The sequence below is a fragment of the Tamandua tetradactyla genome, chromosome 17, assembly GCF_023851605.1.
Source record: "Tamandua tetradactyla isolate mTamTet1 chromosome 17, mTamTet1.pri, whole genome shotgun sequence".
NCBI lineage: Eukaryota > Metazoa > Chordata > Mammalia > Pilosa > Myrmecophagidae > Tamandua > Tamandua tetradactyla.
In genome coordinates, this window is record NC_135343.1 from 34015430 (window position 1) to 34041360 (window position 25931).

Consider the following 25931-nt stretch of genomic DNA (forward strand, 5'->3'; position numbering starts at 1 on the left):
TACATGGGACATGACTTTCAGGGATGAAAGTCTCCCTGGTAGTGCAGGAGATGACTCCCAGGGATGAGCCTTAGCCTGGCCCTGGCACTGTGGGATCAACAACATCATCCTGACAAAAAGGGGGGAAGGAAGTGTTAGCAAATAAGGTATCAGTGGCTGAGAGAGTTCAACTAGAGTTGAGAGGCTACACTGGAGGTTGCTTACACAAACTTCAGTTAGACATTGCTACCTACCATAACTTGCCAAACCCCAACCAAAACCATTCCTGCCAGTACTAGAGAATACCTAGGGCACTATATAAGTTTCTACAAAGGTTCCATGCACTCAGATTAACTTTCTAAAACCTACAACCTCCAGAGAGGTCCCTGAAACAGATAATCCTGAAATACAGAGGGGTCAGCCTTTCCAGAACATCAACTAGTTCCATCCCCGTATCCCATATTATCAACAGCCCCTTCCAATATAAAAAGTTAGACTGGCCATAGCCCAAATATCCCTAAAAAGTGGGAGAAAGATCAAAGGTGATGGTGCAGTTATACAGAAACAGTCAGATTTCACAAATGAGCATGAGCTGAATTTTTATGCTGATACTTCTTTTAGCCCCCAGTATCTTAGAGCAGCTAGAAATAAACACATAAAATTGTAGAACTGTAACCCATACCAAACTCTAAAATCTGTTCTAAAACTAATTGTGATATACTTTGAAATTTATTGCTTTTAGGTATATATGCTATTTTAAAAGGAAGGGTATAATGGAGAAGATAGGATTTAACAAATGAGTATGACTGCTGAATCATATTGGTATTTCTTTTGGTCTCCAGTGCCTTGGAGCAGCAAGGAGAAAAAACAAAAAATCGTGGACTATAACCCATACCAAACTTTAAAATCTGCTCTATGAACTACTTGTTAAAATGTACTTAAAAATTTATCGCTTATTCTGTATATATATTTCCCAATTAAAAAAAAACTAAAGATAACTTATTTTTTTTTTTTTAGATATGTTATATGGTAGGGTCACATTTCGTTCTTTTTCCATGTGTGTATCCCAGTACCATTTGTTGAATTTTTGCTTGTTTGGTTTTTGTTTCTTTCTATCTTTGCCTGTTTGATTTGGGGGGAAGTACATGCGCCAGGAATCAAACCCGGGTCTCCTGCATGGCAGGCGAGAATTCTACCAATGAACTACCCTCGCACCCCCCAGATAATTTGTTATTTCTTGACAAAATGATTTCTAAATTCTGTTTTGTTTCTAAGAATGAGCTTCAGAATTAAGTGCTTCTTCTTCCTCAAGAATTATTTTTTAAACTCACAATAAAGTACAGAATAGATCTATAGCACCAAAATGTTTAAATCAATAACAAACTATCTGAATTTTTATGAGTTCAGTTTACAAAATTTTCCATAATAGGAGTTTACTGAGCAAATGTTCAACACAAACTGTTACAGAAATGTTCTGAAGAAAACTGGATTAATTTTGTTAGAAGTAGTGATTTTTATAACATTTTCCATTGGCAATAACTGAGTTCCTATTTATTCATATGTGAGAAACAGACTGCCAAACTATCACTTGGGTATTACCTAAAATTCAAAATACATTTTTTTACATACCTCTATAGTAGGATGAGTGTTATGTTTGTAAGCAGTATATAAGGGAAACTGAATTTGGAAAATTTTTGCCACACATAGTAAGAGTTTTTCCTTTTCATCTGTACTCCATAAACTAAAAGGATCAGAACCCGTTGAAGATTCCTCCTCAGTCCGATTACAAATTCTCGTAGAGTTTGATTTTTTGTCTATTGATTTTTGTCTTTCTGCACTTCCATCATTACACTCTTTTTCTATAGTCAATGGTTCTTCCGCGTGATTATTCTCATCTTGCCACGTAGAGTCTATGTTAATGGTAGTACAATGTTTACAAAGCTGGTCCCGGAGCACTTGAACTTGGGCGATCACTAAGTTAATAAGTGCACAAACTACTTGGTTAAAAATCTCCAAATGCTTATATTCCTTGAAGCAGCACAGACATTGCCTATCAGAGAAAAAAAAATTAATAAATAAATGCTTCCCAGAGAGGCAACAATTATATTTTTCTACTTAAGTAATACACAAAAGCCAATAAGCAAATATTAAAATACTTTTTTTTCCCTAAACTTCAGTTATCTCCTCTTTCCTGCCAGAGTAGCACCATAACAACTTATAAAAATAGCATCACAGCAACAACTGGTATTTAGTATAAAGTTGTCACATGAGGTTTATAACTACATCCTTAGTTTTGTGTTATGTGTTTATCTGTCCTATAAAGAAGCGACTCATTACAAAACTTGTGGCATATTTCTTTGCTTCTCCATGAACTAAGTACTCAATATCTGTTTAGTAAATATAAGGAAATTGGCTATTATAAAATACCTCATCAATAAAGTCAGCTGGTTTTATTGAACAGCTAGCTTTACTGATGAAATAGCTACATTTTCAAATTAATCATAATTTGCTTAATGCTACTGGGGAAGGCCATCCTGACCCTATTCAAGTAGGCAGCATTAGGAACACACACACATACACATCAGCTCCAATAAAAAATTAAATAAAAATGAGAGTCAAGAAGCATTACACACAAATCTAGTTCTCTTAGGCATGCTCACTGAGTAACACAATGCCTAGATGTTAGAGATAATCATAAGGGTCTGATGAATCAAAAATAAATAGTACATATGCATACACACAACAAAAAATGTTTCCAATATTTGTATACAATGATGGATGATAGTTAAACAACTATTACTTATAATCTGCACCTAGCAATATTATCAAAACATCTACATTGTATTTCAAATATAGATCACCAGCTCCCTGAATGTTTAAATAATTTTATCTTTCCTGGTATGATGGATTTGAGCTATGGCCACAAATTCTATGATACTCCTCTCTCCAAAATGTGAAGCCCAATTGTACTTGAATATGGACCAGAATTACTGAATAGTAGTCTAATGAATAGAATGTTGTGGAAATAAAATGTATGACATCCAGGAGTAGGTCATAAGATACAGCCACTTCTGCTTTGCTCTTATTTGGGTCACTCACTCTGGGGGAAGTGAGATGTCATGTTATAAGCACACTCAAACAGGCTGGGAAGAGGCTCAAATGAGAAAGAACCGAGATCTCCACTAAAAACTTGCAAACAAATTATATACTGTATTATGTTCACTTCTGAAAGTCTAGGTATACAAATTCTCAATATCCTATTTCACTCTACAAACCATACTCACAATGCTGGCGGGGGGGGTGAGGTGTTGTTTTTATTAATTTTCTTAATAAAAACATCAGCTTCAGTTAAGCCCAGCTGGATTTTACAAATAAACTTATCTCTGCTCTGTTCCAAACCCTTCTGCAAGTAAACTAAAGGGAAAAAAATAAAGAAAAGATGACATGTCAACAAATTTTGGATGGTAAAAAAGGAGGGAAGAAATAAACTTGGAAGTAGCAACAAAGGGATATAACAACAAAAAAGGAAAGATTCGCCCCTACAGAACACTGGAAAGGCTCAGGAGTTAAGAGGTATGAGGTATCTCTGAAGGAAGGTATGAAGTATGGGACTGAAAATAGAACTAAATGAAAGCTACAGTTAAAACCTTCAAGAACTCATCCCAGACAGCCAGTACACTATTCCTATGTGAGCCAGAGAAACAACTTTATTCTATATATACAGAGTGAACAACAAAAACACAGGAACACTAGATACTAAAGAAAGCAAGTAACGAGAACTGAAAGCAAGAGTTCAGTCAATGGTGAACCTCCTCAAGTATCTTTCCCAGCCCAACCACCAGACTGACATAACTCAAAGCTAAAGACTAAAGGATAATTCCTTAAGAGAATCAATCTGAACAGTCCAGGACAAAAGCCAACTTAACCCCTATTAAGAAAGCCTGTTCAGCATCTTACCAGTATACAGCACAAGCCATCATCTAAAATGTCCAACCTATACAGAACTTTCAATCAGCTTTTAAGTGCCCCATCTCAAGCATTAACATATAAAAAAGGATAAAAAGTCTCAAGAAAAACTTACATCACCAAAGGCAGAACAAACAGTAAAAGCAATTTAGAGGAAAAAGATAAAATGTAGGAAGGGGGAAATATTAACTGCAATTTTTATTCTCAAACATATGCAAGATACTAGATTACTGAAATAAGAACAGAATGCTATGAGAAATAAATTGAGGTTACATAAAAGAATCCGTTAATGCACAAACATATACCTTATATACATTCTAATATAGTATTCTTAATTTTGGATCACTCTGAGCTTAACCTATTTTCTTCTGAGTCCTACCCCTATGCCTTCTACTCTGACAAGACTTTGCCTATCTAACTGTAGTGAGCGTAAGTTTAATATTCAATAATAAAAATTTTTAATGACTAATAAACAACTTACCTCCATTTAATACAATAAAACAATATAATATTAACTAAACAATCATGAAGAAAGGAATTTTGCCAAACATTCCAAGAAGAATTAACAGCTTTCCTGAACAAACTAGGTCTTAATACTGAAGAAATAAAACACTCCCTAATTCATTTTTTTAACCTTTAACAGAGAATTCTTTATTTTGCCCAGAGCAGCACAACAAAAACATCTCACCCAATACATAAACCTGTATGTAAAATATAGACTATCTCTTATATTTTTCCTTTTTAAGGCAGCTAGATAGTATATGTGAGAAAAAGCATTGTTGATGGGGAAAGTGGAAAACTGATTTGGGCAATGAACTAATCAGCCAGGCACTAACATTCAAAGACCAGGTAAACATCAGTATTAATCAGAAATGCAGTATTTAAAGAGAGTTCCTGTTGATGTTTTATTTGGTTTAAGTTTTTTAATTAATAAATAAATTAAAACAACAACAAAACCTGAGGGTTAAATGGAACCGAACAGAAATTCAAATATGATTAAATAAAATTTTCTCTTGGGCTTAAAAAAAAGAGCGTTCCTATGAGGCTGGGATGCAGACTCCACCCATGGCAGACCTCCAGGCCTGTTTGTTTTGTGCACAGCCTGATTCTTCTTGGTCATGGTTCTTTGCCATCTTTCATAGATGAAGTAACGTTGATTTGGAGGAATGGTATTGCAAAGGTAAGGGCCTATCTAGCCTGACATCAATTTCTGACCCAAAAAGAATCATAAGAAATAACAAGTTTAAATGGTATGATGGATTTCAGAAGTATTTACTCTAACAATTTTAAAGAAAACACACCATAAATACTTCAAAAAATAACAGGATTTTCAAAATATTGTGCAGTGTCCTGTATATAGGAGTAAGCATCTACTCAGGTCACTTGTTAAATTCTGTTTAGAAATATACTCTCAATTCTCTTCAATCATATAAATTGTTCCCTAATTCATTTTATGAGATTTATGATCCCCCTCATACGAAAAGCCAGATATAGATACCACAAGAGGTAACAGTAGCTCGTATTAGGATTATAAGTAATAGAGCTGAACTGTAGGTGAATACAGTTTGAAAAGGCTGTTAAGAGTCATGTATGCCAGCAGAAGGAAAGACAGAGATTAAAACATGGGAACATAACACAGCAAAACTTGTGGAGGAAGATGTTTACTATCAACACTACAAATACAATATAAATAAGATTTCATGAACCACAACGCATGTACAACACTTGTACAAAGAACTAATAATAAAATTGTATATTAGGAAAAAAGTATTGCCAACAATAGGCAATAATTAACATTAATATCTTAATATTCTTTCATCAACAGTAGCAAATGTACCACACTAATACTAGGGGTCAGTAATGGGGGGAATCACATTTTGGGGATTTTCTTTTTTATGTCTATTTGTTATTTTTCTTTTTGGAATAATGAAAACATTCTTAAGTTTACTGTGTTGATCACTGCACAACTAAGTGATGATATTGTGAGACAATGATTGTATACTTTGGATCAATTACATGGTGTTTGAATATATCTCAATACAATGTGACATTAAGAAAACGATACCACCAGAGAATAAAACTACACACCTGTATTCTTTATGAATACAGATTTAAAAATCCTCAGCAAATACTGGCAAACCAAATCCAAAACCACATTAAAAGAATTCTTCTCCATGATCAAGTGGAATTTATCCCAGGTATGGAAGGGAAGTTCAACAAGAAAATCAATTAATACAATACGCCACAGTAACAGAATGAAGTAAAAAAAGTTGTCATGATCAAGCAGAAAAGACATCTGACAAAATCCAGCACCTCTTTTCTGATAAAAACACTTAGAACAGAAGAAAACGTTCTCAACGTAATAAAAAGCATATATAAGAAACCCAATGCTAATACCATATTCAATGATCAAAGACTGAAAGCTTTCCCCCTACAATCAGGAAGATGACAAGGAGGCCCATCATCACCACTGTTAATCAAACTGTACTGGAAGTACTAGCCAGAGCAAGTATGCAAGAAAAATAAACAAAGGTATGCAAATTGGAAAGAAAGAAGCAAAAATTTCCTTATTTAAAGATGGCATGATCCTATACACAGAAAATCCTAACAAAGCTACTAGAGATGATAAATAAATGGCAAAATGGCAAAGTACAGGATACCCAAATATCAGTTTTTCTACACACTGGTCATGAACACTGAAGAAATAATCAAGAAAAAAAGCCCATTTATAACAACAACAACTTCAAGTATCAAATAGCTAGGAATAAATTTAACCCCATCAATACCAAGGGGTAAAACTTTAGGAAAATAATTGTATTTCTCTGGATTTAATTTTATTCACTGGCACAACCATAAATCCTGAAATTAGAACTGTGTTTTTTCTAGTATAGGATGTTGTGATCTGGCTATAGTTAGAATAACATAAAAATTATGACTCACATCTGATTATTTCTCACATGGAAATCTACAAAACATTGCTAAAAGAAATTTTTTAAAAGACCTAAACAGGGCAGGCCACGGTGGCTCAGCAGGCAGAGTTCTCCCCTGCCATGATGGAGACTGGATTCGATTTCTGGTGCCTGTCCATGCAAAAAAAGATATAAAAAGACCTTAGCAAAGTCCCAAGAGTGGCTGCAGAAAACATATGGAACTATCAAAGGGATCCATTCGGTAAACCTCTGACACTCTCTCAAATACTAAGGGCTCCCAAGTTAATAAGCCAAGCCCCCAATCTTGAGGCATGCTCTCATGAAACTTTTTTCTGCAGCAGAGAAGCTAAACCTACTTATAATTATGCTTAAGAGTTAACTTCCAACGAACCTCATTTGTTGCTCAGATGTGACCTCTTGCTCACTGTCTATCCAACCTCAACTCTGCAAGTAAAATCACTATTCTCTTCCCTATGTGGAAAATGACATCAGGGGTGTATCTCCCTGGCAACACGGAACATGACTCCGAGGAATGAGCCTGGACATGGCACCACCGAATTGACAATGCCTTCCCAACCAAATGAGGGAAAAGAAATTTAACAAAATAAGGTATCAGTGATTAAGACTTCAAATAGAGTCTAGAGGCTACTCTTATGCAAGCTTTAGCTAGATATTGCTAACTGCTACAGTTTGCCAAACCCCTACCAACATCATTCCTATTAATCCTAAAGAACACCCAGGCCTCATATCTGAGGGTCTGCAAAAGTTTCATACACTAACTTCAATTTTCAGAAACCTAAAACCTTCAGATGGTTCCTAGGCCAGATAAATCCTGAAACCCAGAGGTGGCAGTCCCACCAAGAACATCAAAAAGTTCCATCATCTTATCCCATACTGTCAACACCCCTTTTCAACATGAAAAAAATTAGAATGGGCAGAGCCTGGGCAGAGCCCAAATATCCCTAAAGAGTGGGAGAAGGATCAGAGAAGATGGAGTTATAACAGAGAACACAGTATTTAACAAATAAGTTAAATAAGTGTTATTTAACAAATATGTGTTAAATATCTATTACATAGATAGTTTAGTCTCAAGTATGTTGGGACAGCTAGAAGGAAAAACAAAATTGTGGAATTTTTTCTAAAAAAGAAAAGTTAGTGCTTTTTTCTTTCTTTACTTTGTATGTAATCTTATATTTTACAATTTAAAAAGTTAAAAATTAAAATAAAAATATTTCTAAAAAATGTTTTTTAAAAAAGTGTACTTTGAAGTTTACTGCTTTTTTTGTATATGGTATATTAATTAGAAAGATTGTATTAAAAAAAAAGACTGAAGTAAATGGAAGGACATCTGTGTTCACAGGTTGAAAGATTAATTAATTGTTAAGATGTAATACTACCTAAAGCGATTTACAGATTAAACACAATCCCAGGTTAACTTCCATTGCCTTCTTTGCAGAAACAGAAAAGCTAACCATCAAATTTATATGTAAGGGTAAAAGTTCCTGAATAGGCAAAAACATCAGACAAAGAAGACTCACACTTCCCAATTTTATAACTTATTACAAAGCTACAGTAATCCAAATAGCATAGTACTGACACAGGAATGACATATACACCAATGGAATTGAACTAAGAGTTCAGAAATAATTCCTCACATCTACGAACAATTGATTTTGGGGGGAGGGGGGCAGTGTATGGTCTAAGACTCAAATCTGAGTCTTCCGCATGTAAGGCAAGCATTCTACCACTGAACACCCATGAATTCACCAACTGATTTGTGATAAGGGTTCCAAAGAATATTATCTTCAATAAATAGTGCTTAAAAAACTGGACATCCATAAGCAAAAGAATAAAGGAGGACCCCTACTTCATACCATATACAAAAATCAACTCAAAATAGATAAAAGACCTACATATAAAAATCCTAGAAGAAAATGTAGAGAAGTATTTCCAGAAACCTGTGTTTGGCAATGGTTTCTTAGACTTTAAACCCAAAGCCAAGCAATGAAAGAAAACAATAGATAAACGGGATGTCCTCAAAATAAAAAACTTTTGCACAAAGGACTTTGTCACAAAAGTGAAAAGACAATCTATAGAATGGGAAAAAAATATTTTGAAACCACCTATCTGCTATGGTTTAATATACAGAATTTTATATTAAACTCCAACTCAAGAGCAAAAACAAACAATTCAATTGAAAAATGAGTAAAAGTCCTGAACTGACATTTCTCCAAAGAGAATAAAAAAATGGCAAATAAAAGCAAAAAAAAAAAAGATGCTCCACATCACTAGCCACAGGGAAATGCAAATCAAAGTCATGAGATATCATTTCATACCTACTAGAATGGCTATATCAAAAACTGAAAATCAAGAATGTATATGTGGAAAAACATGGATACTCAACACTGTCATCAGTGGGAATGTAAAAAGTTGTACCTGTAGAAGACAGTTTGGTCACTCCTCAAAAAGTTAAGCACAGAATTACCACATTACCTGGCAATCTCACTTCTAAGCATATACCCAAAAGAACAGAAAACAGGGACAACCCAATATTTAACAGTTATGTTCATGTGGCATTATTCATAGAATTATTCACCTATAGAAGCAACCCAAATGCCCATCAAGAGAAAAATGGAAAAACAAACTGTGGTATACAATTATAGTAGAATATTATTCAGCCATAGAAAGGAACAAAGTACTGATACATGGAAAAACTTGCATCAACTTGAATACATTGTGTTGAGCCAAACAGTCAGACAGATATTGTATGATCTCACTAACAGGAGATAATTAGGGTAAGTAAATTTGAAGAGTCAATAATTATACAGGTCACCAGGGATAGGAGTAAAGGTAAGGAATGGGGAGTTAATGTTTAATTAACAAAGAATTTCTGCTTGAGGTGATGGAATGATTTTGTTAATGGACAATGGTGAGGGTAGCACAATACTGTGAATGCAATTAGCAGCACTGATTTATATATTTTAATGTGGTTAAAAGGGGAAATTTTAAGTTGTATATAAGTAACCAGAAAAAAAATTTTTAAATGAAAAATATGAACGCAAACAGTGAACCTTAAGTTAAAATATGGACTATAGTTAATAGTATAATTATAACTATTACATCAGTTGCAAAAGTACTTTCTAATGCAATGTGTTAATGAGAGGAGTGGTATATGGAAAGTAGATATTTTCTACCAATATGACTTCCCTAAATTAAACCTATTTCTCTAATTTAAACTACTATAAACTTATTACTTCTCTAACTTAAAAAAAAATATATTAATAAAAAAGAATTCATAATGTAGGCATTAAAAGTATTATCTATGATAAAAGTGGACCAGCAATGAAAAAATGCAACTCTTACCCAACTCTATCAATACCAAGGGGTGAAACTTTAGGAAATTATTCCATTTCTCTGTATTTAGTTTTATTCAGTGGCATAACCATAAATCCTGAAATTACAACTGTGTTTTTTTCTAGTATAGGATGTTGTGGTCTAGCTATAGTTAGAATGAACTCAAAATTATGACTCACATCTGATATTTCTCAGCAAATCTCTTTAGACTTCTAATATTAATTTTAAAACGTTAACATATTAGGATCATGAAGAACCTATCAACTGATGTCTCCCATAATGAAAGGAATAGCCACCACTGCTAAATCAATCAAAAGAAATTCAGATGGTTGATACTCAGGAAAGAGATGCAATGATGATAATATCTCATTTAAAGTTACTAAAACCTACAAACCTTTTTGGAGTAAATACACCTACTATTTTTTTTTACAGGAAAAAAAAGGATAACATTTCATAGCAAGTTATGTTTGGCATTACACCATTCTACTAAACCCTTTATGATCAGCTGGACTGTGCCTCAGGACATTAAACTATGTATCACCGCATTTGGTATGCTAGCTAATTACTGTTAACAATGCTTCAAATGCTGTTTTAGAAGGACTGAGAAGTTTAACTCACTAGACGCACAGGTAAAAAGGATTATTTTTCTCTGCAAGACAAAATCACTTTGGGGAACAGGAATTTGCAGATCCTTGATATAAAACTTTGTTTATATTAAGACAACTATTGCATTTACTAAAGCTTTATTTTCTATGTTCTCAATATAGGTATTATTTAAAGTTAGTCAAATATACATAATCATCATGGAAAAGAAGTAAACAGCAAGTGGTTTCTGAGGCAATTAGATTAAGGAGAAGAGATGAGGGAGTGACCCTAAAACCTCTAACAAGAGGTTCCTTTTGGTATGTGCACAAATAGCCTTCATTCAAGTCATCTCTCGAAAAGAAGGAATGAAAAGTATAGCTCATCAATCCCTTATTAGCATAACCAGAGGGAGAAGATCCCCTCAAGTCCTACACTGCAGGGATCTTGTCCTCAGAGGGTTTCTCTTCCTTTGGGGAATGCCACACTCACTCCCTTTGAGCGTGCACTTTCGCTACACTATCATCTTTTTGGCTGTACACACTGCCTAGTCCTTGAATTCTTTCCTACAACTGAATCAAGAACCCTCACAGCACGAGCCCCTGGTTGAGGTCTCAATCTTGCTGAGAACTCACAGCACTCTCCAGCATCAGTTTCCAGAAAGATCAGAGGGCCCCTGCCAAAACGGTGATGCATTTATCTCTCAAAGTAAATATTCGTCAGAATTTCAAAACATTCCTACATTCCCAGATAATGAAGGAGAGGTGAAAGAAAGACATTTATGTTTATTATCATGTTTAAAAAACAGAACTATGAGAGATCAGTAAACAAGGAGAAAGGAAAATTTAATCATAATAAACTGTGATTTTATGACTAAAAGTACCCAATATACTAAAAGGAAAATGTGATGACAAATAATGACAATCCAAAAGGTGACTCACAAAATTAGTCTTTAAAATAGTTAAAGATGCATACCTTTGAGTCCAGGAATTGATATAAGCAAATATTTTGAGAGTATGTTCCTTTCTGAGCTGCAACCCATCACCACCTTCTATATCCGATACTGAAATAAAGTACAAAAAAGGAATTGTAAAAAATATAAATGAATATTAATGTTAAACTTATACTGAAAATTTATTTTCAAAATTTATTCTCTAGATTTACAAAAGCAAATATTTCATATAATTTCTCTTTCAGCATCACACGCAAAAAAAATTATTCATTTATATAATTAATAACTAATGTGAGAACAGACTATAGCTACATTTTATAGAGAAAAAAAGAAAAACACTCTTCCGGTTATTCTGGCTATGGTTTTCTCAGCCCCAAATTCGTCCTTCTGTTCTATATGTTGTGATGCTGGGGCTGAAAATCTGCAAGTTACATTTTTCATTTTTCGACTGGCTCCCTGGTAGGATCTTCCACAAAGTCAAAAACATAAAGGCTCTAAGATTGATTAGCTTGCTATGTCTGACTCCAGCATCATGGGAACCTTCTTAGAGTTACAGACAATAGTCAGGCAGGATCACTTCTTTGAGGTCTGTGTCATCTCTTAGTTAACCAAGCTCTCCTATAAGCTACTAGGGTCTGACAACTTCAGTCTCTTTCCTTTATCTCCCAACCTCAGGGCAGATTGGCTGCTTCCTGTAGTTATTATCACCTCCTGATTCCTGGAGGCTCCCTTTTTGCCCTTTCAAGCCTCCAACATCTGTGTAATTATTTCCCTTACTTGTAAATTCCCTCTTCAATTCCCTGTCTGAACCCTAACTGTCATTCTGGCATTTCATATACATTTCGTACTGCTATGAAAGGAATCTGGAAGGATATTTTAGTTTGACTCTGGGCCATATGTGTTATTGTATCACCAAAGCAGTCCTATACAATAAATAAACAAAGAACATATTACAAAAACAAGATGGCTAAACCAATTTGGCCCACGGGCCAAAGTTTGTCAACCCTAGGATAAACAAATAAAGGCCAATGAGAATATATAACCATGGCATTATGATTCTTCACTGAGTCTCAGAGTGGTCATTTACTTATTCAGCACTTATTGAGCACAGTATGTGCTGAGTACTCAATACACAACAGGTAAAGACAGAGAGACAGTACCTGCCTCATGGAATTTAGTGATGGAAAGGAAGGACAAAGAGAGATGAACGAATAAAAATGTATATAGAGATTGTGATAAATGTCAAGAAAGAAACAAGTAAGGTGATGTTAGCAAATAGTACAGGATAAGTCCCCTTAGAAACTGGAATAGAAAGGAACTCAATGAGGAGGTGAGATTTTTAAGCTAATACTGGAACGTTAAGAAATCACATGTTTTTAAAACAAGGGGAGAATTAAAGCAATCTAGATAGAGAAGTTATTGTTTAAAACGTGTGCCTAGCATAATATAAATAGAGGTCTAGGATGATCACTATACAATCACCCCAAGAACACTAGTTCAAATAGAAGTAAAAGAATAAAGCGCTGAAAGTAAGAAAGTGTCAAAATGATAGAAAAGGGGGGCTAAATTTAAAGAGTAGTTTACATTTTATAGAAATGAAAATAATCTTTAAAGTCTCAAACTTACAGAGGAATTATAACAGAGGACGACAAAAAACAATTATAGGAATGAAAAAAATGTACAAGTCAGGAAAAATAATGAAAGCATGCCACCTACCACAGCATTAAACAATATTTACATAGTTCTAAAACCAAAAACACAATACTGATACAAAAGAAAAAGAAAAAAAAACGGAAAAGTATGACAATGAAGAAGTCAAGAGACGAAGTCAAAATATTCATCAAAAAATAACAAAATAAACATGTTATTTATACACAAAGAAGTAACATTTGGGGGGGCAAAATAAAAGCTGATAAAATATAAAGTTATTGCCTCTCTAGGAAAGAAAACTGGGTGTACAGCAAGACTGCAGTTGTTTATTTTAAGCCTTGCAAAACTATCACTTACAGCTTTCGCAATGTGACTGTGTGATTGTGAAAACCTTGTGTCTGATGCTTCTTTTATTTATTCTTATGGACAGATGAGTAAAACATACGGATTAAAAATAAATAATAGGGGAACAAATGTCAAAATAAATTTAGTAGACTGAAACAGTAGTGATCAATAAATGGGAGGGATAAGGGGTATGGCATGTATGAACTTCTTTTTCTGTTTTCTTTTTATTTCTTTTTCTGAATTGATACAAATGTTCTAAGAAACAATCATGATGAACATACAACTATGTGATAAAAAAAGAATGTTCATATTGTATGTTGATTGGTTTTATTAATAAACTGTATCACTTTTTTAGAACGTATATATACCATTAAATATAAGCTAAAATAAAACAAAAATGGAATTAGGCCCAATAAACAAAAGTTACTTCTTGTGAACAAAATTCAAACTATATCTTTTGGACACTGACATTAAAGAAAGGTTTAAAACATCAAATTATTTGTATCTCCTTTTCCTGGGTAAATCACAAGTATATAATGTAAGTCAAAATTGTAAATTTCATACAGGGGATATGTAAAAAAATAAGAAAAGAATATTAGTTGAATGTCTGAAGAATATAGACTGAGATGAATAAGATGAAAAGTACGTCCATTAGAAGGTATATGGATAGTTAGTAAACTAAATCACCATGTATTAAAATGTCTAATAGCAAAATTGAAAACTGGGTAAAAAAAAAAGGGAAATTGCAAAAAAAACAGTACGATGTCATTTACTGAGTTTCAACACTCACAAAAACACTATGTGCTATTATAGACTCATACAATTATACTACAAATACATATATTGTATTAGAACACCAACCTTAGGACCTATAGGTAAAAAGGAGGAGAAATAGGAGGACGATGAGAAGGGTAGACAGGATTCAGCCCTGCTCCACAGAAAGCAAGGTACAGAGAAAAATGACCAGGATTGCAGTCCCGCGGGTGAGCGATCAAAGAGGATCTTCAATATTTCATGGGGAGGAGAAGGACAAGGAGACCGGGACAATGACAGCAGGGTGGGTCTCTTCTCTTGGGGCATGATGCCCAAGGGGATGGGCAGCGAACGTGGGAAAGTGCAGATTCGAGGGAACTGATTCACCCTTTACTCCAGCACGACCCAGCTAATGCCTGAGGAAATCAACCTGCAGCATTCTACAGTTGGCAGCACCTATGGGGAGCCCAGAAGCGTGCTTAGCCATCCCCGCCAAAGATCTTAACCCCCAGGTGCTGGGATCAGTTGCCCAACCAGGTGCCACAAATAATCATCCCATCAGGGCAGTGAACAATGGATCCACCAGGCACTAGGATCAGCTTTGCAGTCCCACTATCACATGCCGGGAGCAGCCATGCCCTGCCACGCACACCAACTTCTCAGCTAGCCACTGAACTCTGGGACCGGCAGGACCAAGTATAGGAGGTACCTTAGGAGTGACACCCACTGGGAAGAAGTAGTAAGTACTATTTGTCAAACTCCATATTGGCCTAGTTTGTTATTTAAAAATATATATGTTTTCTATATTTCTTTATTCATAGTAATTTTTTTTTCCTCACTCTTTTGTGGAAAACAGTTCAAGTTCATTCCCAATATATTTTGGGCTGTCTCCTGACAATGGAGCCTGCTACTGCTAAGGTGTGTTATTGGGGGGGGGGGCCCTGCATGGACTGAGATTTGAGCCCAGGTCTTACATGTGGAAGGCAGGCATTCTACCACTGAAATACCCATGCACACATGCCTAGCTTTTAATAGACCCTCAAGTAGAATGGCACCCCTTACATGAGATCCAGGCCCAGGTTTGGTGAGGAATTGCTAACAAACCAAGGGCAAAAGGGAACTTTCAATGCAAATCCAAGTAAATACAAAACTAACTTTAGACAAGTGAAGGAAAACACTTGGCAAAACAACAATAGTAAGATAATCAAATGCCCTGGACAGAACACAAAATCACAAAGCATGGTAAGACCATGGCAGAAACAGCCCAGCATAACAACAAAATTAAAATACCAGAGGGGACACAAACTACAAACTACTCAAGGATATTCGTAAGAAATAAAGTATATCAGATTGACATTAGAAGAGCATAAAGAAGAACTGTAAACTTAAATAGAAAAATGACAGATCACACAGAGATGAAAGATCAACAGAACAAACATATCTCCACTGTTTTGAGCAGCTAGAAGGAAAAACCTAAAATTATGGAACTGTAACCCATACAATAGTCTCCAATCTGTTCTACAACTAATTACTGCGGTGTGCTTTGAAACTTATTGATTTTGTTTATGTTACTTTTCACGATAAAAAAAACTTTAAAAAACTAAAAATTTAAAAGATATGTATGTTAGAGACCCACAATAGCAGATTCGAAGAAGTAGACAGAAGACTAATACGCTAGAAGAACAACTGAACAGGAGAACACAAAAGAACAAATGGCAAGAAAAAAGGAAAAAATGGAACTCGATCTTAGGGAAATACAGGACAACAAAAGGTGTACAAATATAAAAATCACTGGTGTCAAACAAGGAGAACAAAAAAGTAAAAATCTGGAAGTTGGATCAAGAAATAATTAAGAAAAACTTATTAAACCTTATAAAAGACATAAATACGTAAATCATGGGCCAAACAACACAGACTAGTCAAACTCAACTATTGAAGAAAAGCAGAAAGTCCTGAGAGCAGCACAAGAAAAACTTTCTACTGTATGCAAGGGAAACTACATGTGCCGGTTTGAAGCTATTATGTACCCCAGAAAAGCCACGTTTTAATCCTGATCCAATCTTGTGGGGGCAGCCATTTCTTTTAATCCTGATTCAAAAACTGTAGGGAGGGACTTCAGGGAAGATGGTGGGGCACAGTGGAGTTCACGCTTGCTCTGTAAAACCAGATGGGGAGAAAATGACCAGCACTGCAGTTCCCAAGGTATGAGTAAACTAGGAACTGATGCTTCAGTTCTGCGGGGAGAAGCATCATGGTCGGGTGGAATGAGTGGTTTGGTGACCAGGATCCCCCCCTAAGTGGGCTGTGTTGTACTGGGGAGGTATGATAAGAGGGAACTGACCGTCCTTGGCTCCACTATGCACAGCTGCCAGCGGGGGAAACGTTTCCACATGGCTGTAGTTGGAGACCAGGGGTGGGCCAATCATCCACTCCTGGGGCGGGCCTTGGGGCAGGAGAGTGAACATCCAGCAGCTGTGGGAATAGCTGACCACAGGCACAATGTCTCACAGAACCGCCAGCCCTGCAGATCAGATGATCCTTTTGGTGATGGTTGGCTGCCCAGTCCCCCGAGCAGAGACAACCCAACCAGCTGCCGAGAGCCAGGAACAGCCACCCTACTGAGCACACCGACCTTGAGAAGCTTCCACCAGGATGGGTGGGGATGAGAGAAGAGGAAATTCAGACTCACCATTTGCTACCCAGATGCAGAAAGTGCAGGTCAGCTGTACCAGACAAGGACGGGAGAGTGTAAGGGAGGAGAAGCCATTCTGCCACTGGAGTATCTGTACACCCCCCTAACTACTAATAGACGCTTATGTTGAATTGAATCCCCTACATGAAATCTGTACATTGATTTGACAGAAAATAACTAACGAAGTACAAAAGGAAACACTCAGCAAAAACCAAGTAAATACAAATTTTTTAAATAGTTGAGGAAACCAACTTGCAAAATAACCATATCAAGAGAGTCAAATGCCCGAAAAACACAAAGTACATGAAGATCCAAGCACAAACGGCCCACCCAAATGACTAAATAAAAATTCCAGAGATGAAACTGAATATGGAAAAACTACTCAAGGGTATTTATAAGGAAATAAAGGATAAAAGGAAGGCACTAGATGAGCATTAAGAATTCGGGAAAATTAAATAGAAAACTAGCAGATCTCACAGAAATGAAAGATATCACAGACCAAAGTAAAATATACTGAAACACACAATAGCAAGTCCAAAGAAGAAGAAATAATTAGTGAGCTAGAAAATAGAACACTAGAACTAAAGCACACAAACAACAAATGCAACTGGATCTTAAGGAAATGATGGACAACAAGAAGTGTACAAATATATGAATCATTGGTGTCCCAGAAGGAGAAGAGTAAAGGGTTGTGAAATTAAATTGAAGAAATTATCAGAGACAACTGCCCAACCCTTACAAAAGACATGAATATGCAAATCCAAAAGGCCCAGCAAAGTGCAAACAGAATAAATCCGAACAGGCCTATTTCATGACACATACTAATCAGACTGTCAAGTGTTGAAGAGAAACAGAAAGTCCTGAAAGCCACACACAAAAAAACAATCTACTATACACAAGGAAAAACACATAAGACTGACATCAAACCACTAAACAGGCACTATGGAAGCAAGAAAGCAGTAGTATGATATATTTAAGATCCTGAATGAGAAAGGCTTTCAACCAAGAATGCTGTATCCAGCAAAGTTATCCTTCAAAGTTGAGGGAAGAAATTACAATCTTCAAAGGCAAAGAAAGATTAAGAGAACTGGTCAACAAGAGACCAGGTCTATAAGAGTCACCCCCAAGAGAACCTCTTTTGTTGCTCAGATGTGGCCTCTCTCTCCAGCTAAAATCACAAGCTAACTCACCACCCTCCTCACGTCTACGTGGGACATGACTCCCAGGTGTATAGACTTTCCTGGCAACGTGGCACAGAAATCCTAGAATGAGCTGGGACTCAGCATCAAGGGATTGAGAAAACCTTCTTGACCAAAAGGGGGAAGAGTGAAATGAGACAAAGTGTTGAGATTCCAAACAGAGTCGAGAGGTTATCCTGGAGGTTATTCTTATGCATTAAGTAGATATCACCTTGTTATCCAAGATGTAATGGAGAAGATGGAGGGAACTGCCTGAAAATGTAGAGCTGTGTTCCAGTAGCCATGTTTCTTGAGGATGACTGAATAGTGATACAGCTGTCACAATGTGACTGTGTGATTGTGAAAACCTTGTGTCTGATGCTCCTTTTATCTACCTTGTCAACAGATGAGAGGAACATATGGAATAAAAATAAATAATAGGGGGAATAAATGTTAAAATAAATTTAGTTTGAAATGCTAGTGATCAGTGAAAGCAAGGGGTAAGGGGTATGGTATGTATAATCTTTTTTTTCCTGTTTCCGTTTTATTTCTTTTTCTGTTGCCTTTTCTTTTTCTGAATTGATGCAAATGTTCTAAGAAATGATGAATATGCAACTATGTGATGATATTGAAAATTACTGATTATATATGTAGAACAGAATGATCATATGTTAATGTTTTCGTTAATTTTTTAAATAAACAAATTTTAAAAATAAATAAATAAAATTTAAAAATTAAAAAAAAAGGCAAAGGACTTGAATAGATATTTTTCCAAATAGGAAATACAAATGGATGAAACACACATGAAAAGATGCTCAAGATGACTAGCTATTGTGGACATGCAAATCTAAATCACCATGAGATATCATTTCACACCCTCTAGGATGGCTAGTACTTTAAAAATGGAAAAATACAAGTACTGCAGAGGATGTGCCGAAATTCCTTGCTAGTGATAACGTAAAATGGTGCAACCACTGTGGAAAACAATTTGGCAGTTTCTCAGGAAGCTAAGTATAGAACTGCCATATGATCCAGCAATACCGCCTCTTAGGTATACACCCAGGAGAATTAAAAGCAGGGACACAAACAGACACTTGCACACTAATGTTAATGGAAGCGTCCAAAATCTGCAGGCCAGACTGGGAAGCTGGCAGCTCCAATGAAGGGTCTGGACGAACTCCACAGGAGGGGCTTGCTGGTTGAAGAAGCAGTGAAAAAGCCTCTCTTCTTCCTTAAATCACTGAATAGATTATCTCACTGATGAGAGACACACCTTTGTTTGATCACAGATGTAATCTGCCACCAATGCAATCAACTGACTAATGATTTAAACACCAGCCTTCTGATTTATTGACCAGCCAGGAAATATCCTTGCAGCAACAGTCAGTCCAGTGCTTGCCTAACCAGACAACTGGACATCATCATTTAGTCAATTTGACAGCAGAACCTAACCATCACAATGGATTCAGTTGTAGAAACAGTTAATTTCTGTGCATGCAAAATGGATTAATTTATTATTCAGCTGTAAAAAGAATGAAGACCTGTCCATATAACATGGATGAACTTGAGGATATTACGCTGAGTAAATCAGCCAGACACAATAGGATAAATATTGTTATGATCTCACTGATAAAAAAATAATTATAATAAGGAAACTGAGAGAGCTAGAATCTAGAACATAAATTACCAGGTGGGACTAGGGGTAGAGAACGGTGAGCTGATATTTAATCTGCACAGAATTTCTATTTAGGTAGACTGTAAAGGCCTGGAAAAGACTATGCTGACAGAAACACATTACTGTGCAACTAATAATGCTGAATTATGTATGCAAATGTGGTTGAAAGAGGAAGATTTGGGTCATTTATGTTACTAGGATGAAAGAAGATAAAATATGGGACTATACAACACGGTGAATCCTGTTGTGGAAAAGGTACTGGGATTAATAGAATAGGTATAAGAATGTTTTTCATGAACTATAACAAATTACCACATTAATACAGGTGTTAATAATAGGTGATATATGGAAAAAAATTCACCTAATGTAAACTATGACTATAGTTAATAGTACTATTTTTATTCTATAGTTATAATAATATTTTAATATTCTTTCATCAGTTGCAACAAAGTTACCACACAAATGCAAAGTATCAATGATAGGAAGTCATGGGAATGCTGTATTTTTACATGATGTTTTTGTAAACCTACAACTTCTCAAATTAAAAAATAATTTTAAAATGGAGCTATACCATAGTAAAACTGCTGAAGACCAAAGACAAAGAGGAAATCTTAAAAGCAGCAATAAAAGAATTTATCTATAAAGAATTGCAAAACTGAAAAATGACTTCTGAGCAGAAATAATGCAGGCCTTGAAGACAATGGAATTACTTGCTGAAACAAGTAACCAGTAACTGCCAACTTTTTGCAACATGATACTGTGATTTTAGTGCTTAATCCTCTAAAAGGTATCTTATTTTCATTTTAGAAAACGAGCAAAACAGGGAAACAAGTCTACAGCAGACCAACTCTAAAGGAAATACTCTGGAAAATGATCCCAGATGAACCCTCACTGATGCATAAACAGAGTAGAGAGCAACAGAAAGAGTATGTGCAGGAAAATCCAAATGAATCCTAACAGTATAAACAATAATAGCATCTTATATGGTTTAAAAGGTATAAAGAATTAAAACATTACACAGTAGTACAAAACATGAATAGGGTTAATGGAAGTAATATGTTTCAAGGCCATACTATTCCAAGTATATTCTAAGGACCAGTAACATCAGCATCACCATCACCTGCTAGCTTGTTAGAATGCAGAAACACCCCAGACTGATTGCTCAGAATCCACACTTTTAACAAGACTGTACGGTGATTTGTATGTACACAGACACTGTTTCTAGATCTGGAAAGTAGTAAAATAGATTCAAGTCTGAGAAATTCTGATGATTAAAGAAGCAGGCAGGAAAATAAATATGTGTAAGATAAAGGATTCAATTTCAGTTTTGTTGAATTTAAGGACAAAGCAAAATATGCAAATGTCTAACACTAAGTTATTAGACTGAAGCTCGGAAATCTGGTCAGGACGGGGAAATACATTTTTGACAGTTGTCCAGAATGTGATTAAGTGATGTGAGCAAATTCAATCTTCACTTCTACTTCTTCATAAAATACAAACAAAGGACAATACCTTGGGTAATACCCATTCTTAAGGGGCTGGAGAATAACAAAACCCTGGGCAAGAAAGAAAAAAAAATTTGAAATTATGCAGCCTGGTGGATCTCAAACGTTTTGGACTCAGGAACCTTTCATCGAGTTAATAATTTAAGACTTAAAAAAGTTTATGTTTAAGTGATTTATACTTATCAATATTTAATTTACTAGGGATAAAATCAGATATGTTTACAAAAATTCATCACATACGTGTTTTCCTTTTAAAAAAGCAGTGAGACAAACGGCACTGTTTTATATTTTTGTAAATTATCTTTAGGGTTTGGCTGAATAGAAGATATCTGGATTTTCAATGACTGCTCCTTCATTCTTCTTGTAGCCATATACTGTTTTGCTTGAAGAAAATGAAGAAAACCCATACTTAAAAGGTCTTTAGTTGGAAAAGTGAGGTGTATTTTAATAGCCTTTTCAGACAATTTTGATATTCTTCTCTGATATTATGCCAAAATGACATGGAGTAATTTCTTAATGATTAGTTTTAATGTGGAATCTGAAACTGCATCAGTACTCCTGATACATTAAAACCCATCAATCTGTTTTGCCCTTTGAATCAATCTTTTTCCCATGACTATGAAACATCATACATTGATCACTTACTTGGAAACAGGTTCGCCTATGTCCTGCGTACCTTTCAACTGTTATCCTTATCCAAATCAAAATCATTACCCAAATTAAAAATTTACACTAACAGCCCCAATAACCTCATCAGCAGCTGTCAAGGTCACAGAGTCAGATAAAAGTTTTCCAAAATTCTACTTACAATTTCAAAGCTCAAATGTTATCACTGGCAACTAACACCGTCACTTTTCCTTAAAAAGACAATCCCAATTCATTCAGTCTAGAAAATCTCCGTCAAACACCCAAATCTGGAAAACTTTATGAGTCATTCTTACTAAGAAAAATGGTAAAAAGTCATTCTTACCTGAAAAAAAGCTGTTTGTTCAGCTCACAAATCACTCAAATATGTGCTCATCCTCAAGGCAACTATCTAACTACAGAAACACTTTTCATGAAAGATACACACAAAGAAATGCTTTCTGTGTACTTCTCATTTCATCACATGGAATAGTAAAAACAAAACTACACAAGGTTTGAGAACAGTAAAATTAATAATTTATTCTTTATCAATATATGTGATTAAAAAAAAAACAGTACATCATCAGTGGTAAAAAATACAAAAGCAGCTTCAAATATAACTGCCTTCTTTTGAACAAGGGTGCCAGTGATTTCATCCACCATGCTTTTGCACTACCAATGAAAACGTCAACACAAATGAAAAAAGCAAACAATGTTTCCCCTCACAAACCCACAAGAAAAGTGTCAGGACCCCCAGGGGTCCACATATCATACTGTGAAAACCACTACTACAGCAAAATGAAGGAACAGTTTTAATAATAAAGGAATGCATGAAATAAAAGCCATCCAGATTGGAAAAGAAAGAAAACCATCTCTATTCATAGACAACATGTTCTTTTATGTAGAAAACCATGAAGAATCCATTAAAAAATTATATAAACTAATGAAAAAGTTCAGCAAGATTATAAAACAAAACATCAATATTCAAAAATCCATTCTATTTCTATATGTCAGCAATGAAGAATCCAAAAACAAAAGTAAAACAATTTCATTTATACTAGCACAAAAATTATTAAAATACTTAAGAATATCCTCCTGTCTACATGGAACATGACTCCCATGGGTGTGGACCTTCCTGGCAACATGGGACAGAAATCCTAGAATGAGCTGAGACTCAGCATCAAGGGACTGAGAAAACCTTCTCGACCAAAAGGGGGAAGAGTAAAATAAGTGTCAATGGCTGAGAGATTCCAAATAGAGTCGAGATATTAACCTGGAGGTTATTCTTACCCACTAAACAGATATCACCTTGTTAGTCAAGATGTAATGGAGAGGCTGGAGGGAACTGCCTGAAAATGTAGAGCTGTGTTCCAGTAGCCATGTTTCGTGAAGATGATCGTATAATGATATAACTTTCACAATGTGATTGTGTGATTGCGAAAACCTTGTATCTGATGCTCCTTTTATCTACCTTATCAACAGACAAGTAAACATATGGAATAAAAACAAATTATAGGGGAAACAAATGTTAAATTTAGTAGACTGAAAAGCTAGTGATCAATGAGAGGAAGGGGTAAGGGGTATGGTATGTATGAATTTTTTTCTGTTGTCTTTTTATTTATTTTTTGAATTGATGCAAATGTTCTAAGAAATGATCATGATGATGAATATGCAATTATGTGATGATATTGTGAATTACTGATTATGTATGTAGAATGGAATGATCATATACTAAGAATGTTTTTGTTTGCTGTTATAGTTAAAAAAATAAAATACTTATGAATAAATTTAACAACGTAAAACACAGGCTTTAAAAACTAAAAAAGAAAAAAGAAAAGAAAAATAATTGTTTGAGGTTAAAGGAAACACAAATAAGTGGAACATTCCATATTCACACACTAGGAGACCCAACAATGTTAAGAGTAAACTACTCCCCAACTTGATCTAAATATTCAATGTAATCCCTATCAGAAATCTAACTGGAGTCTTTGTAGAAACTGACAAGTTACTCCTAAAATTCATATGGAAATTTCAGGACCAGGAATACCTGAAATAATCTTAACAAGAACAATGTTGGTGAACTCAATCTTCCTGGTTTCAAAAGTTATTATAAAGTAATCGAGTATTATTCCAAGTATTATATAGTAATCAAGACAGTATGATACTGGCATAAATATGCACACACACAGCAATGTAACGACTGAAAGTGCAAAAAGAAGTATCTTTGGATACTTTATTACAATGGTACCAGGACCATTCAAAAGAAAAAGAATAGACTTTTCTACAACTGGTGCTTACATGAAACAATCAACTTGGACCCATAGCTCACACAATTTCCAAAAATAAATCAAAATGGATCATAGACCTAAATAAAAGAGTCAAACTATAAAAACTCTCAGAGGAAAACATGGCCAAAACCTTTGTAAGCATCAATCTGGCAATGAAAAATTATATTTGACACACAAAGAACAATTTCTTTTAAAAAAGGACAGAAAGACAAATCGAATTTATCAAAATTAAAACACATACTTCAAATGACCCCATCAAGAAAGTAAAAATAAAACCCACAGAATGGGAGAAAATATTTGCAAATTGTGTATGTGATAAAGGACTTAACATCTAGAGTATATAAAGAACACTTACATTTCAATAAAAAAGGGAAATAACATAATATGGACAAATAACAAATGGACAAACGTTTCAGTGGACATGTGTCTCCACCCATTCAAAGTGGGTCATCTACTGGAGTCCATTAAGAGGGAACCATTTTGTAAAAACCTGGGAGAGAAAGCTAGGAGACGCTGCCATGGGCCTTCCAAGCTGAGAGAGGTGCCCAGAAGCCAAAGACCACAGCAGACACCCGCCATGTGCCTTCTCAGCTGACAGGGGTATTCCAAATGACATCAAACTTTCTTGAGTGAAAACAATCTCTAGGTGGTGAAAATGTGAACATTTTTATGGCCTTAAAGCTATAAATTGTAATGCGATAAAGTCCCTTTTTAAAAGCCTTTCCAGGGTGGACTTCAGTGGCTCAGCAGGCAGAGTTCTCACCTGTCATGCCAGAGACCTGGGTTTGATTCCCGTTGCGGGGCCATGCAAAAAAAAAAAAAAAAAAAAAAAAAAAGCCACTCCATCTCTGGTATATTGCATTCTGACAGCTTTAACAAACAGAAAACACAAACAGTACCTTGGATAAAGGTTGGCTTACCTCTGACTTACTCTGTCACATGGGAAGGCACACAATGACATCTGTGAGCCATTCCTCCCCGCGACTGGGTTCAAACAGTGTTCCCTGGGGCAATTCCTTTCTACATCTCCAAACATCTCTGTCATGTCAGCTCTGAACCTTTTTTTAAGCGTTCAGCTAATCAAATTAAATGTCACTCACTGCCACTCAAAGCAGAAGGCACTCCCCTTAGCCAATCGCAGATGTAATCAGCAATACATGAGTTTCACATGCTGATGATTTAAGTCCACAGCAACAGAACAATTGGGCAACATCACCTGGCCAAGTTGACAACTGAATCTAACTACTGCACCCACAATGAACTGGGTGGGTCCCATTTCCATGGAAACAAACTAATCAAAAGGTTCCACCCACAACAGGTCTGCAGCTGCAAGATCAAATTAGAAGAATATGGCTTTTCCGGGGTAGACAAGAGTTTCAAACAAGCACAGGGAGACGCACAAAAAGACATATATTTATGACTGAACTTACATGAAAAGTCCTGAATATACAGTGAGAG

The 25931-nt window shown here is 35.5% G+C and overlaps 1 protein-coding gene across 7 annotated transcripts in view; it reads right to left on the minus strand.

Annotated features, from left to right (window-relative positions):
- Positions 1 to 25931, minus strand: part of USP34 (ubiquitin specific peptidase 34) — a 318270-nt gene that overhangs the window by 242140 nt on the left and 50199 nt on the right. For 4 of the 7 annotated variants that reach the window (XM_077134328.1, XM_077134326.1, XM_077134323.1 and 1 more), the window contains exons 2-3: positions 11787 to 11874; positions 1609 to 2029 (exon numbers count right to left, since the gene is read on the minus strand). In XM_077134328.1, coding sequence (XP_076990443.1) covers positions 1609 to 2029; positions 11787 to 11874 — 509 coding nt within the window. Of the gene's footprint in view, positions 1 to 1608; positions 2030 to 3263; positions 3394 to 11786; positions 11875 to 25931 lie in introns of those variants that run through there. The other 3 variants (XM_077134324.1, XM_077134325.1, XM_077134329.1) reach the window with 2 other exon arrangements.